The sequence below is a fragment of the Oncorhynchus nerka genome, linkage group LG10 (assembly GCF_034236695.1).
Source record: "Oncorhynchus nerka isolate Pitt River linkage group LG10, Oner_Uvic_2.0, whole genome shotgun sequence".
NCBI lineage: Eukaryota > Metazoa > Chordata > Actinopteri > Salmoniformes > Salmonidae > Oncorhynchus > Oncorhynchus nerka.
The window spans coordinates 75,320,656-75,337,392 of NC_088405.1; the positions used below are offsets into that span (position 1 = coordinate 75,320,656).

The 16,737-nt window shown below is 40.8% G+C and overlaps 1 protein-coding gene across 1 annotated transcript in view; it reads left to right on the forward strand.

Moving 5' to 3' along the window:
- The window catches only part of LOC115136004 (cell adhesion molecule 1-like), a 500,413-nt gene that overhangs the window by 341,110 nt on the left and 142,566 nt on the right, over positions 1-16,737 (forward strand). The window contains exon 2 of the mRNA XM_065023748.1: positions 13,756-13,773. Within this exon, the coding sequence (XP_064879820.1) occupies positions 13,756-13,773 (18 nt within the window). The remainder of the gene's footprint in view (positions 1-13,755; positions 13,774-16,737) is intronic.

Here is a 16,737-nt window from a genome sequence, read left to right on the forward strand (position 1 = left end):
GAATTGCTAAGGGCTGTTTGTTCACACCTCTGCTTCTGAGAGTCTGGATAGTGTGCAATGTCCCACTTGTCCCACTTCTTTTATTGTCCCACACTTCTAATAAGCTGTTAGGCTAGGCTATATCTGCACAGTACCACTGATTCACTGCTCATTGGGTGAAGAGATTTAGAATGTATATTTAAGGGCGTCGGTACTGCAATATCTGCAATAGTCCGGGTAACCTTTCCCCCGTAATCGCCACTTTGTAGCTGAATGTCAGTAGCTTCATTTAAATGGAGGGGCGCTTAGAATAACAGCAGACCATTCATTTGTTTGCTCCACTCTCTGTTCCTCTCAAAGTCTGTGTCATGACAGTACAGTGCTGCCGTCATAGTAATATCATTTATATAATTCTAGTTCTGTGGCTGCCACAACTCCAAACTACTACACTATAAGTTTTTGCCCTGAGAATTTGCAGCAGTTGAAAGGGAAGCGTTTGAGGATTGCTTCTGCGGAATGTGGGACGGTTGTTGTTGTTGGGAGAATTACTGCCACCTCCAAGTGCAGCCAATCCTCTGAGGTAAATGTGTTTAGCCCTGTGTGCCGCGATGAGGGGGGATATGAAGACAGCCTGTGTGCCACGCAGAGGGGGGAGATGAAGACAGCCAGGGTGTGTGATGAATGATGACTCCAACAGCAGCTGCCCCATTTTCAGCCCGACGACGACGTGAACTGCAGCAACCCTCTGCCTCCTTATTCTCTTTCTGTTATCCAACTGGCAAGGAAGGACTTTTGAGATGGAAAAGAACGAGTGAGAGAGAGAGAAACTCAAAGCCTGCGGGAGGAATTTGTGTAGTCCCCTCAGACGTCTTCAAGGATAGACACGTTACTGATGCAAGTCTTCTGGGGTTTACTCAAAGGACGTTGGGGCTTTCATCCCTGACATGAAGGTGGAAGGGACGTTATTTGGCCTGTGACATCACAGCTCCTTCTTTAGAGAGTGTCCTAAAAAGGAAGTATCTTCTCCCCCTACCCTTTGAATAAAGAGTTCTGTAATTGGTTGAAACGGCTGCTCTTTTCCGTTTCTGTGAGTAATTGGTGTTTATGAAGTATTTATGGGCACTCTTTGCCAATGTCAGCTCAATGGAGTAAGATATTCCCTCTGTTTTACATTTTTTTCTCTTTTTTACTTTTTATTCCTTGAATACGAGTGCCTTTTTATTGTTTACTCTGGCTTATGCATTCATGAATTCAGCAGTGTCATGAATTGTTGTAATTATATCTGCGTTAGAGGCAACCAGAGATGGTTATTTTGGTGCAATAGATGCAGTTTGCTGTCTGCCGTCCCATCTGCGACAGTGACTTGATGAATGGAAGGGATGCCCCTTGCTGCTCCCTGCTAATAAGCAGGTTTTATCTGTTAATTAAACTAAAGTTTGTCAAAAATATAGGCACGATTGTTTACAGATCAATCAAGCGAGGATCCCGAGTTCGCCTGTGAAGCAAGCTTTTCTTCCATCGTCATATAAACGCAATTAAAAAGGGAATGGGTAAATACATGATGGGGCGATCAACATGGGCTTGACACCAGACATTCAAGGATATTATTTTTGTACCACAACTCAATGTAGGCAGAATGGGAGCCTTAGGGGGGGAAACAACAGTCGGTGCATTGGAAAATGAGTGTACCCTGTCTTTGTCAGAGTGCAGTGGAAAATGAGTGTACCCTGTCTTTGTCAGAGTGCAGTGGGAAATGAGTGTACCCTGTCTTTGTCAGAGTGCAGTGGAAAATGAGTGTACCCTGTCTTTGTCAGAGTGCAGTGGGAAATGAGTGTACCCTGTCTTTGTCAGAGTGCAGTGGAAAATGAGTGTACCCTGTCTTTGTCAGAGTGCAGTGGAAAAAGCGTCAGCTGTGTTTCTCTTTTGCCTTGTCAGATACAGTGCAAAATCATTCTCCCTCCTCTTTCATTATTTGACTGTTTATCCTACTGTACAGGAATGCACACTTTCTAGCTGACTGCATCACTTGTTCCTGCTCATGCATTCTCTGCAGATTCAATTATACGCTGCTCTGGACACAATGAACAAATATGAGAAAGAGAGGGAGGTACAGACAGAGAAAGGGTTGGACTGAAATAAAGTAAGGGAGAGAGAGAGATGGATAGAGAGTGTGTTGAGGGACCGAGAGAAGCATACTAGAAGGAACGAGGGAGGCTGATGCAGAGCAGTACCTGAAGTCACGTATTTGTTGGGGGGAAATCAGTGATGCTGGAGTGGATGCTGTAATGGCACCCTAATGTATAATGATCAGCAGAAACCTCCTAAATGAGAGTATTAGTCCAAGGGCCCCAGCTGTGCAGAAATAATGGACCCCTGGGGTCCAACCTACACTTGACACAACGAACGTATAATAAATTGAGGATCCCACCACTGACACCAACACGCACTCGTGGTCACTGTAGTATGTTGTTGTCATATATTATACAAGGCCCCCTGCTCTCCTGTTAGATAGTGACCGCCGGACAGACAGCAGAGATCTAGGGGCCCCATTTATGGGTTGTGTGTGTCACAAGACTTATCACCAGCATGACAATGGTCCATTCTCATGGCTCCATTGCACAGACACTGACCCCTGTTAGACAACCAGATAAGATGAGGTGCAGAAAACAGATGCTCACTAATGCTGACATTCTTGGTCTTTTGAAAGGGACCTGTTGGTGAATGACCTGGAGGTTCAATGACAAATACTATATTTGCTATTGCCCCCACTATAATACACATACAGTATATTACCCTGGTCAGTGGTCATATAATCAATGTGCTGACAATGACCAGCACAGTTGGAGTGAACCTCCATGACCAAAAATAGTGACCATCTAAACATGTAGCCTAGTGTATGTGAAGACTTGTTTACTGCTATCTGTTGCCTGGGATGAGAGTGCCTTTGAAGAGGAATGGAGTGGTGGTTGTAATTTCTGTCAGGCAGTGTCAGGGCAGCCTCCAGGTTTGAACACGGGGCTTAGAAGCGAATATGTGGCTAATAGCTGACTGCGGGCAATGCTCTCTTTTGTGTACTCTGATCCGGGTGGATTAAAGCATCAATCTTTCTGCCTCTCCTTGTAATGGTAATAGCTGGCTAGAAAGGGATATGTTTTATTATTCTGTTAGAGATTGAACGGGATCTTAAGCACTTATTGTACGAATTGTAGATATTGTACGAATTGGAATTCGAAGCATAACATATAGGAATGGGGGTGGAGGGGGTTTGCAGGGCGTAACATAAGAAATGGATGACGTTGTACACAATTGTACACAATTTTCGGGTACCTGTTTTGGCCCGTGAGTGCCACTTTCAAAACTACTGGCTGAAATTATACAAAACCTTTACAGTGAGGGGGGGAAAGTATTTGATCCCCTGCTGATTTTGTACGTTTGCCCACTGACAAAGAAATGATCAGTCTATAATTTTAATGGTAGGTTTATTTGAACAGTGAGAGACAGAATAACAACAACAAAAAATCCAGAAAAATGCATGTCAAAAATGTTATAAATTGATTTGCATTTTAATGAGGGAAATGAGTATTTGACCCCCTCTCAATCAGAAAGATTTCTGGCCCCCAGGTGTATTTTATACAGGTAATGAGCTGTCGATTTGGAGCACACTCTTAAAGGGAGTGCTCCTAATCTCAGTTTGTTACCTGTATAAAAGACACCTGTCCACAGAAGCAATCAATCAATCAATCAGATTCCAAACTCTCCACCATGGCCAAGACCAAAGAGCTCTCCAAGGATGTCAGGGACAAGATTGTAGACCTACACAAGGCTGGAATGGGCTACAAGACCATCGCCAAGCAGCTTGGTGAGAAGGTGACAACAGTTGGTGAGATTATTCACAAATGGAAGAAACACAAAAGAACTGTCTCCCTCAGCCTGGGGCTCCATGCAAGATCTCACCTCGTGGAGTTGCAATGATCATGAGAACGGTGAGGAATCAGCCCAGAACTACACGGGAGGATCTTGTCAATGATGTCAAGGCAGCTGGGACCATAATCACCTAGAAAACAATTGGTAACACACTGCGCCGTGAAGGACTGTCTCTCACTGTTCAAATAAACCTACCATTAAAATTATAGACTGATCATTTCTTTGCCAGTGGGCAAATGTACAAAATCAGCAGGGGATCAAATACTTTTTCCCCTCATTGTATAACCCATCTCTAAAAAATATCAGATATGTGGACAGGACCAAGCGGATTCAATTGTGACCTACAGGCTCAAATTGGTCTTATGTAGCAAAATTTGAAATGGTGTTTTTTAAATTGGATAAAAGTAGAGACTACAGAATGGTATATCATACACTGTATTTGAGGAAAGTAATTCTGCTTTGAAAGTTGATAAACTTGTAAACTCACTTTTGAGAAAATGGCCTTTAAATATTTTGGTACCTACTGGAGAGCTCTTTTGTCTACACCCATTCAGCATTGTTCACACCCTCTTAAGCCAGCACCACCCACCTCTTTAAGGATTCACATGTGAGGTCATGTGCTAAACATTGAGTAGTGTAGTAAAGATTAAGAATAAAAGTAGTCTACAATAAGGAAAAATTCCTGGTAAACAGAATGTGTCCAGATAAAAATATTTTATAAATATTAGATGACATTTACACAGACACACTTGTCTAAATTGATGGGTCATGTGAAATAAATGCTAAAACCCCCAGCCACATATTATTGCCAAATGGATGGGTCTCTACAGAAGGTGTAAACGCTACAGCCAAATGGTTACTTGCATAGTAGCAATATCAGAAATAGATAGTGTCAAAATAAATTAAATAATATACAGTATGTACAAGAACAATATCAGTAATAGATTAGGTAGTTATATGCATGCAATAAGGGGTAAAGTGGCTGAGCAGCAGGATGCATTTTATTTTAAATAGTAGCAGCAACGTATGGTGTTGTAACGTTCGTCTTCGTGCTCCTCTGACGAGGAGTAAGACATGTCAGACCCATGCGCAGCGTGGTAAGTGTTCATCCTTTTAATAAACTGAACTGAACACTAAATACAAAGTAACAAAAGAGAACAAACGAAACAGCTCCGTCAGGTGCAACACACACTAAACAGAAAATAATCACCCACGAAACACAATCAAATCATAGAAAAACTAACATAGACAACCCACCCAACTCACGCCCTGACCATACTAAAACAAAGACATAACAAAAGAACTAGGGTCAGAACGTGACAGGTCTGTGTGTTAGGAGAGAATCATTTGGATAGAAGCACTGCAGATGGGGCTGATGTCTGGTCCATCTGAACCATACATGAACAAGGGAATCTATATTCAGAGAGCCTGTTTTTGTCCTGCCTTTGACTTTGGTGAGGGCATGTGATGTCCATAGCCTCTTTGTCACAAAACTCCCTGAACTTCTCAAAAACACAAGTTTGTCTAGCTGTGTCCAGTCCAGGTGGTGCTTGTACAGGCAGACCATATATGGGAGGAAGGATGTCAGGGTTGCACAGCAGCTGAAACCTGGTCCCGACTGAGTCCAAACACTCCTTTGCCACAACACCATCAGTTTCCAGAGCATTGAAGCTGTACAACAGGAAATAACAACAAGAAATAAGACATTACAATATTGCACAACATGAGAGAAGCCTGTAATTTTCATCATAGGTACACTTCAAATATGACAGACAAAATGAGGGAAAAAATCCAGAAAATTACATTGTAGGATTTTTTATGAATTTATTTGCAAATTATGGTGGAAAATAAGTATTTGGTCAATAACAAAGGTTTATCTCAATACTTTGTTACATACCCTTTGTTGGCAATGACAGAGGTAAAACGTTTTCTGTAAGTTTTCACACACTGTTGCTGGTATTTTGGCCCATTCCTCCATGCAGATCTCCTCTAGAGCAGTGGTGTTTTGGGGCTGTTGCTGGGCAACACGGACTTTCAACTCCCTCCAAAGATTTTCTATGGGTTTGAGAAATTGTGCTTTACAATGGTATTCATATTACAGTTGACCTGGAAGTATTACGTTTTTTGGGCGCTAAAATAAGATAAACTGTACGGAATAGCGCAATGTACAAAAGTGTGTTAGTTACCTTTAGCTAAACAATGAACCATTATCCCAATCAATAGAATACTAGCAATACAAACCATAGCTAGCTTAAGTTAACCAAATAGGTTCAATGTTAGCTACCTAACATTAGGCTATAACTAGCCATGCTTTATGGCATTCTGAGATAATATTACTACACACATCATAAACGTAATGTTAGCTAGCGGGCCAGCCATCTAACGTCAGCTAGCTAGGTAGCTAACAGTAAGCTTTAACTTGCAATGAAAACAACTTTGACAAAATTAGAAACGTATAATATCTGAAACTGTAGCTAGACTCTTACCCGTATACATGAATGAATGCTTCACGGCAGATTGCAACCCATTTCATTAAATAAGACGTCCCTGTGTTGTTTCCGTTTTGTTTGTAAAGCTTGCTTTGCATCAAGTCACTCTGGTACACACTGACCGTGTGCAATGCCATAAGAATAATCTTAAGCTTTAACCCCCAGCCAAACTCTGGCCATTTTACTCTCCTTAGCAGAGCTGTTATCCAGAGCATTGGTGACTAACTGTGCTCCTCAGACGAGAGTGCTCTGAAACAGTTGTTCCGGTGACGTTCTACTGAAATGGATACATGCATAGTTGAGTCTTTTGTTACATTTTACTACACAATACATTTTTTTTAAAGCCACGTTAGACAGGATTACCTACACAAACTGACCAGATGAAATAGACAGAAGCATGCTACATGGCAGACCAATCCGAACTCATCTCTCGGCATGTCCAGCCCACTCATCTCAGCCAATCATGGGTAGCGGGAAGGTAGCTGACTTTTTTTGTGGCTTAACCAACTCAGCTCGTAATTTAACAATTTTATTTGTATTTACAGATGGCATACAAGTTTGTTATTAAGGCACATGAAAGGTCACATGTTCAAGAAGGCATTTCTGCCCCAAAAATATGGTTATGTTCAAACACCTCTCCTGTGAAGTAGTGACCCGAGACATACGCCTAGTTTCTTGAGAGCCAAAACCAGGGCAGAGAGAGGAAATGGAAAAGCAGTGCATTGTGGTCCCAGCAGCAGCATGACTCAAGGTGAAGGGTTTGGAGAAAATCTTTGTATTGGAGCACACTTTAGCCTACCTCTAAAACAAATTTTCACCAGAATGGGAGATATGTTGAATATGTGGCATGTAAACGACATTGTGAAGGTTTATAGAAAAACATTATTGGGGGGTGAAAAGTAGGTTACCAAATGTTTTCTGCATGTCAACATAAATCTTATGGGCCTAATCTTATTGATAATCAGTCACCACCAAAGTGAAAGTAAGATCGTCAATACATTTTTCTCTCAACATAACCTAAAAAAACTGACCAGATTTAAAATAACTGAAATAAGAATAAAACCTGGCTTATGTGTTGCCCTTGGCATGTTTCATAAATGTCACTTTTTTTCTCCCATTTGTTATTGCGTAGTAATTCAATTCCTTTTATAAAATTCCTTGCATTGTTTACAATAATAAAATCTCTGTTCTGTCCAGTGTTGTACAGTAATGTCTGTCCTTGGTCTCTGGAAAATGTATTATTCATGTTTGTGGGGCCGTGGTTCCATATGTTGGTCATTGTTCGGAATCAGTGAAATATTGAACCACGTAAGCTTTGAATGTTGAATGTTTTACATGTTTTTATGCTAACGGAATGACTTCTTAAACACTCCCTGTAAAAAGGCGTTTGAGTTGCTTAAACACGTAGTTTTTTTTAACCTTCACTAGGCCTATATGCCACACAATAGACAGTTTGGTAACACTTTCTACAATTCACTAATGTAGAGGCTAATGTTCTATGAATTTTTTTGGGGGGTTTTCCCAACATTGGGCATTGTGTTGTCAAACACAAAAATGCTGTGTCATGACAGCTCACAGCCCCTTGTATGTGCCTTTTAAAAGTATGTAGCCTAAATGGACACATTTAGGTAGCCTAGTGGTTAGAGCATTGAGCTAGTAACCAAAAGGTTGCTGGATCAAATCCCCAAGCTGACAAGGTAAAAATATGTCTTTCTGCCCCTGAACAAGGCAGTTAACCCACTGTTCCTAGGCCATCGTTGTAAATAAGAATTTGTTCTTAACTGACTTGCCTAGTTAAATAAAGGTTAAATACATTTAAAAAATCATAAGTATAACTTTGCACAAGTAGGCTATTATTGATCCTAATAAGTGCAGTAGGGCATCCATAATGTAGAAAGTGATACTGAAAACAAATGGATTTGTTTGTTTATTGTCCTCAAAAGTGGGGGTGGTGGTGGCAGACCAATAAATCAACCTAAGGGCCTCTTCTAACTATTGCCTAGAGATTTAGAGAAAATACCCTCAGATAGACATTTTACTATAATGTGAACTTGCAAACTTGCCAGGACTTGACCGCTACCACCGGAGGTCGCACACGACACTTGCCAGACAGTTGCCCTCCCCCTCCAAGCAGGGCAGTGTAAATAGAATTGTCTCGTGGAGCTCAACACTTCTACAGTAAAAAATGGTAATAGCAATACAGAGCCCTGCGTGGAATAGCCCAGCGTGCCCCAAAACAGAACATCTGTGACCAGTGATAAGATAAAGTTTCTGGCTAAATCACAATACAACATATGGTGGAGGGAGGCTGACTGTCAGTGCTACAATAAAATATGAGTTGAGATGTTATTGTGCCCTGATTTTGGTGTAAGGCTGTAGGTACTACACAAGTGATAGTATCAAGGCCGTAGGTCACACTTAACATGGGCAATGGCCTTTTATAAACTGGGTGGTTTGAGCTAAGAATGCTGATTGGCTGAAAGTCATGGTATATAAGACCTTATACAAAAGGTATGACAAAAAAATATGTTTTACTGTTTTAATTACAGCAATAAGGCACTTCAGGGGTTTGTGGTAGAAGGCCAACATACCACGGCTAATGGCTGTATCCAGGCACTCCGCTTTGTGTCTTGCCTAAGAACAGCCCTTAGCTGTGGTATATTGGCCATATAGCACACACACCCCCTCGTGCCTTTTTGCTTAAATATAACACAGCAACTACTAAAGGAATAATTATATAACCTCAAAACAGATGAGTTACTTTGCAGATATGTACAGTAGCATCTACCACTTTTGCGCACATGTTTTTGTCTACATGAACAACATTTTCGCTGCAGTAGTGAGTAGTTGGCCCAATATAACCACGTGTGCCCTGGAATAATGTCTTGTAATGGAAAGTGTTCCATTTATAGTTACATAAATTCACATGTAAATAACAAAGTTCACATAGTGTTTATGGTCCTTACATTACTTATGTAGCCAGTACGTATGCTATATATACCCTCTACGTGGCCTATTTTATCCTAGATAGTGCAGAATGAGTTGGTTTAGTGGAGAGAGGTACACTCAGAGATGAGATCGGGACTTTATGTTTGTGGTTAGGAGTATGATGAGGGTCATTTTGTAAGTCGCTCTGGATCGCTCTGGATAAGAGCGTCTGCTAAATGACTTAAATGTAAATGTAAATGTCATGGTTTTACATGACTCTCTGCCACTTATGGTATTTCAGTGCATATTAACCTTTGATCAATAAAGAGACATCACACACGATCAGCACAGTGCATCACAATGCCAAGTAACAACAGACCTTATCTGTGCCTTCGAAAACTCACACAAAATATATCAAATCGATAACTCTTACTCTGTGTCTGCTCTGCAGTGCGTAGAGTTTTTTTGTCCCTCCTGAAATACTAAGAAACCAACATTAGTTCAAGGTTTTATATTTTTCCCATTTGTTGACGCCACCATGATTGTGGTGCTGACCTCGCCTTTGTCTCCCAGGTCACACTGGGACACGGTGGGGGAATTTTCCCATCAACAGCAGCTTATCGATGTGACAGCGTGAGCGTCTAATCGTGGTGCCGCAGACGGCTCCGTCCCTCTCCTTACTGACTGAACCTCCGAGCGTGGATGAGCCAGCCAAGCCTTCCAGTGTAGGGGAAGGGAGAGAGAGCGGAAGAAAGAAAAAGAAAATGTCTGGTTCATAGATTTCATAGAGCTCCACTGTGTCACAGTTCAACGGCAGCTGTCGTCTCGTTCCCCCACCCCTTCGGTGTTTGTGTGAGTAAGTGATGATTCAGACATCTAGATCTCTTTCTTGCGGTCTGTGTCACTCACATACACACAATCACAGTGACACACACACAATACAGTATGGTCTCAATCGCAAGAGGAAGGCTCTCATGGTAATGTAGTCACAATTGGGTCACTGGGGCTTTGAAAACAAAACACATTGTCACATTGTTGTCTGGAATAAGTTCAAATCCATTTTCATTCAGGCTTTGATTCACTGCGGCGGCTTGTAAGGGAGACAATGGGAGAGTGGTATTGATAATTACTTTTTAATGTGGCACACTCATCATGTCCAATTTCATGGCCCTCTAGCTGCATATTTCCGATTTAATCATGGCATAATGCAGTTATACTGCACCTTTTGAAATGGGTGGAGGTGGCCACAGCCACCTTTCCCTTAACAAAATGTCTTATCTGTGTCATTCAGACCTGGGTGAAAATAGTTTGGCTATTGTTTTCTTTCAAACATGTTGTGTGCACTTGATTTAGGGCTGGCACTTTTGGGACTACTACATGGAAGGTTGACAAGGTTAGAGGTGTGGTGGTATGGTTCCTCTGATAAGGCCTTAGATCAGTGGAGGAAAGGGTTTTAAGAAATAATGTTAATGTAGAGAGTTCAGCAGAGGGTTAATGCTGTCAGAAGATCCTTGACTTGATAGGATGTTGCTGACCGTAGCAGATTGCTATATATAGATTATTAACCAGGGTCTCCATATTTCACATGCAGTAAGGTCTGTATTTTATATTGAGGCTTTGAATATGAAAGTTGTCATTTTTGCTCCTGCAATATAGTTTAAAATAGTTTATTTAACCTTTATTTAACTAGGCAAGTCAGTTAAGAACAAATTCTTATTTACAATGACTGCCTACCAAAAGGCAAAAGGCCCCTTGCGGAGCTGGGGGCCAGGGATTTAAACAATTATACAATTATACAATATAAATATAGGACAAAACACACATCACAACAAGAGAGAGACAACACTACATAAAGAGAGACCTAAGACAACAATATAACAGCAAAACATGACAACACAGCATGGTAGCAACACAACGACATGGTAGCAAGGTTTTCTTTTGCAGGTCTCTCACTCACAGAAATGTGTGTTGTTGTATGTGTCTTGCATGGGGATGTGCATGGGTATGCATGTGCGAGATGGAAGGCCAGCCTGTCTTTGAGCTGGTTTTCGTAGCCCTTTTGTGAAGTGAATTGTTCTTAAGGGCTGTAGAGGTGAATCTCAAGAGAGGCATCAGTCCTTCATTAATGCAGCCCAGGCTGGCTGACCCCTGGTTAATGTTCCTAACATTTCTAGAGGAGAGAGCAGCTACCTTTCATTTGAAATGACTCATGTTTAATGCATCTCTCTGGTATAGCATTTAACCTCACCTCTGGGATTGGATGGTTGCATACTGGTGACACGGCCATGCCGGGCAAGAGGGGAAGTGGGGTTGGCAGTTACGTGGGTTAGCCAGGCAGGCCCCTCAGGACCGGTGGGGTTGAAATGGCCATGCAGAGTTATTCTGACCAGTCTGGCATTTACTTAACATGGCGAGCCCCTTCCCCCTGACCTGTCACCAGGGTGGCCCAGGTCCCCCTTGGCTCTCTGAACCACTTAGTGGCCGTGGCCTGGCCCATGACTGGAATCTTTAAGCAGGAGAGACTCGGTGGTGCTAGGGTTTTGGATGCACTCTGTGTGTAAAGGTGCGTGTAAATTGATGGCTTTTAGCTTACTAACCAGTGATGGAAAAGTAGCCAATTGTCATACTTGAGTAAAAGTAAAGATACCTTAATAGAAAATGACTCAAGTAAAAGTTGAAAGTCACCCAGTGAAATTCTACTTGAGTAAAAGTTTAGAAGTATTTGATTTTAAAGTATAAGTATCAAAAGTAAAAGTATGAATCATTTAAAATTCCTAGTTAACAAACAAAGCATGTGTGCTATGAGTCAATAGGGTTGACCAGGGACGTTCCCTTGATAAGTGCGTGAATGTGACCATTTTCCTGTCCTGCTAAGCATTCAAAATGTAAAGAGTACTTTTGGGTGTCAGAGAAAATGTATGGAGTAAAATGTACATTATTTTCTTTAGGAATGTAGTGAAGTAAAAGTTGTCAAAATTATAAATAGTAAAGTACAGATAGCCCAAAAAATGACTTAAGTAGTACTTTAAAGTATTTTTACTTAAGTACTTTACACCACTGCTACTAACAGCAAAGTGAGTAAGAAACATTTATGGGTGATTCATGTCTATGTATCAATGTTGATGCATGAATCAATTACTGTGCTCTTGGAGGCCTGGAGGGCTTTGGTGTAGTCAACCTGCTGATGATCTCAACACTCTTCATTTCTATGTGTATAATCAGGCTACTTTTGCTGAGTACTACGCTACACTCTTAGAAAAAACTTGCTATCTAGAGCCTAAAGGGTTATTTGGCTGTCCCCATAGGTGAACCCTTTGAAGAACCCTTTTTGGTTCTAGGTAGAACCCTTTTGGTTTCAGGAAGAACTTTTTGGGGTTCCATGTAGAACCTTTTCCACAGAAAGGGTTATCCTATGGTACAGACGAAGAACCCTTTTGGAACCCCTTTTAAGTGTACCACTTATGTTATTCCATGTTGTTTGATTTTTGGGAAATGTTTGTCAAATGGGACATATTTGTCAAAGAAACTGCTTGAGACGATGTCATCTGATGACTCAATTTAGGCCATGTCAGACATCCATTAGATGCATTGGCACCAAAAATAAGAGTTAAAATGTCTCTCAGGATAGAAAAAAAAACCAAATAGGAAATATTTTCTTTTCAGTCTCCACACTAACATTTTCAACTGATTTCTCTGGTGCTAGGACGAATCAACAAACTCCCACCCGTCTCTTGGAGAATTGCATTAGTATGTCACCGTGATGGAAATTTGGTAAATGTTGAAGGAATATGGGTTGTCTAATCAGAACTAGCCTCAGAGCAGAATCCTGACACTCGGTTGGCGTAGAGTGGTTTTTAAGGATTTAACTGGTGCCAGATGAATTGCATTATGGGTTCATTATGGGTGAAGATGGTCATTTTCAGGGAGATAGCGATGGCAGAAACCGCAGATGGACAATCTGGGACCTAAGATCTTTGAAATGGTGTCATTTGCTTTTGCTGTCATATAAAAACTGAATTGAACCACCAATAAGCTTGTGCTTGCTATTTAGACCAATTCTGAAATGTTCAATATGTTTATTATGCTGTGATTATGTCACTGGCTATGTTGGTATTGAATATAACTTATAACTGAACAGTCATCCTTTGCTGGTGACTTGTCTGAATTGAAAATGCCCGGTGTGATACTGAATCTATGAAACCATTCACTCTTTTCCCTGAGCAGAAATCGAGTACCCTAGAAATCATATTTCCCTGCCTTCTTAAAATCAAATCAAATATAAGTTTATTAGTCACGTACACAGATAAGCAGGTGCAGCAAAATGTTAGCTTCATGCTATGCTAGTGACTTTTCAAAGTTGTTAATCTGTGGTGAATGGAGCTAATCGCTAATACAAATGCTTTTCTTTTGTTCTCCCTCCCTTCCCCTGACACAGGAGCTGCTCAGTACCCAGGTAAACCCCCTACCTCCTCCTCTCTTCTCATTTACTTCTCTTACTTGTCTAGTACCCCTCTCTTCTTCGTTTTTACTGAATGGTCGCGTCTCTGTGTGCTGCATATTAACTAACACTGGTTTCGCCATATCAATTTTATTTTCTCTGTCTTATTTTTTCTCTTTCTTTGGCTCTGCTTCCGTACGTCTTGCACCACCACTGCATAACTGCTGATAGACTATCTGTTGCTTCTGTACCTACTTTTTTCCTTCTTGACTTATTTTCTTCCTCATCCCTCTTTGTTCTGGATACCTTTTGCCCGCTATAGCTGGTCTAGGGTCAGTTTTGTTGATGGATGATGGAAAACTTTGGGTCAGGGAGAGCTGATCTGAAACCAGATGATATGAGCAGAAGGTAACTAGACTCTAGAGCTTCAGCTTGTCACGTTCTCTTTTTCTTCTCAATGTTTTGTGTTTGTGTTTTAGATGTCGATGGTCTGTGGTTTGTGAAATTGTTTGCATTGTCGATAAAATATATTTTGATACTCCTTAGCAAAACCTCAGAGCTTATTTTAAGAATGCCACTTCATTCATACTTAGACACTGTGAAATGGATGGCATGTCTGGACATGCCTGATTTTAAAATAACAGCTTTCTCTCATTTGCCTGCTAACAAGGGCTGTTTTAATCTAAGCCGTCACCAATTATCACCCGAATTGGCCACTCAAACACATACGTTTGCATTGCTCCATGGCACCATGGCAAACTGGGCTGAATTCATGGGTTGGAACTAAAATAAGTGACACAAGCTACAAGCTACAAAGTAAGGTGTAAGTAAGTAAGACTTTGATTGTCTTTCATTCAGTCAGCCACAATTAAATTGTGCTTTAGCAGATAGCATACAGTCACTACTCTCTCACCAACTATAGCACAACTCCAATCCTGGAGTGTGTACATCTTTATTCCATCCCAGCTCTAAATTGAACGCTTAGTTAATTTGCTGAATCAGGTTTGTTGGTGCTGGAGTGGAACCAAAGCCTGCACACTCTGTGGCTCTTATCCGAACCAGACCATTAGCTTTTAGCCCGTTAGCCAAACGTACCGTAGACCAGGTTGAGGACAGTCAGACGTTGAAACTAGACTGCTTGACAACGGTCCTCACTGCGGCACAGGCGACACTCGTGCTGGGGTCTGGACCTAGCATACCCCCTGGCGAAGGGAGTTTTGAGCAAACTGTCTGTGCCCTTCCTCTCTGTGTCTCCTTCTCCAATGTTTATCCCTTGATCTCACATCCAACTGTCCTGTCTAAAAGAATCAATGAAATATGAAAGAAGTTCGGGACTCCGAAATAATTCAAAAGAAAAAGGACAGCATTCAACCCAGGATGTTCTCATACGAGGTATCTACCTCTGAGCCATTTCAGGAGCTAGTTTACGGTTTCGGACTTAACATTTGATAGTGGGATCAGGATCAACTCCAGTCCATTTTAAGTTGTGAATTTGAATTCAATTCTTCAGTTGACGTTATGGGCATTTTCTCAATTTGTGATTGGAATGATATTTCATTTCCTGAATGGACGATCAACAGAGTCTGTTGCAGGTACTGAGGAGTAAATACATTCTCCAGACACTTGATTAGAAGAAATACTTAGTAATGCAACACTGCACCCAGTAAACCCACCACCTCCGTTATACATTCATATTTAAATCTGAGACCTTTGTGTTTCAGTCTAAATCAGTCTACAACAATTGTTTAGACTGATCCTGTTTTAGTATAACTGACTTGAATTTGATTTAGGTTAGGTAAGGTACTGTCCTTTGAAAACGACCAAATCTAACAAAAAAGAGCAACAAGTTATTTGATAGGATGACAGGATGAATCACAATAATAAATAATAATTACTTGCCAAAAATGTAATTTTTGTAATGCCAATCCTGGTTATAGGTAACAATCCTTTGTGTGAACTGCCAACATTATTATGCATATTATTTGTTAATTGTGGGAAAAAATTAAGATATGCTAGATTTTTTTTAATATACACTACAGTTCAAGAGTTTGGGGTCACTTAGAAATGTCTTTGTTTTTGAAAGAAAAGCACATTTTTTTGTCCATTAAAATAACATCAAATTGATCGGAAATACAGTGTAGACATTGTTAATGTTGTAAATGACTGTTGTAGCTGGAAACGGCTGATTTTTCAAATGGATTATCTACATAGGTGTACAGAGGCCCATTATCAGCGACCATCACTCCTGTGTTCCAATGGCACGTTGTGTTAGCTAATCCAAGTTTCTCATTTTAAAAGACCTATTGATCATTAGAAAACCCTTTTGCAATTATGTTTGCATAGCTGAGAACTGTTGTTCTGATAAAAGAAGCAATAAAACTGGCCTTTAGGCTAGTTGAGTATCTGGAGCATCAGCATTTGTGGGTTCGATTACAGGCACAAAATGTCCAGAAACAAAGGCCACGTCAGTCTATTCTTGTTTTGGGAAATGAAGGCTATTCCATGTGAGAAATTGCCAAGAAACTCTAGATCTCATACAACGCTGTGTACTATTCCCTTAACAGAACAGCACAAAGTGGCTCTAACCAGAATAGAAAGAGTGGGAGGCCCCGGTGCACAACTGAGCAAGAGGACAAGTACATTAGTGTCTAGTTTGAGAAACAGACAAATATCATGGATATAATGGAACTAGTGGATATATGGAGGCTTAAATATCCTGACCTAGTGAGACATAAACTCAGCAAAAAAAGAAACGTCCTCTCACTATCAACTGCGTTTATTTTCAGCCGTTTATTTTCAGCAAACTTAACGTGTAAATATTTGTATGAACATAAGATTAAACAACTGAGACATAACTGAACAAGTTCCACAGACAGGTGACTAACAGAAATGGAATAATGTGTCCCTGAACAAAGGGGGGTCAAAATCAAAAGTAACAGTCAGTATCTGGTGTGTACGCTAACCATGGTCTCCAGGTGG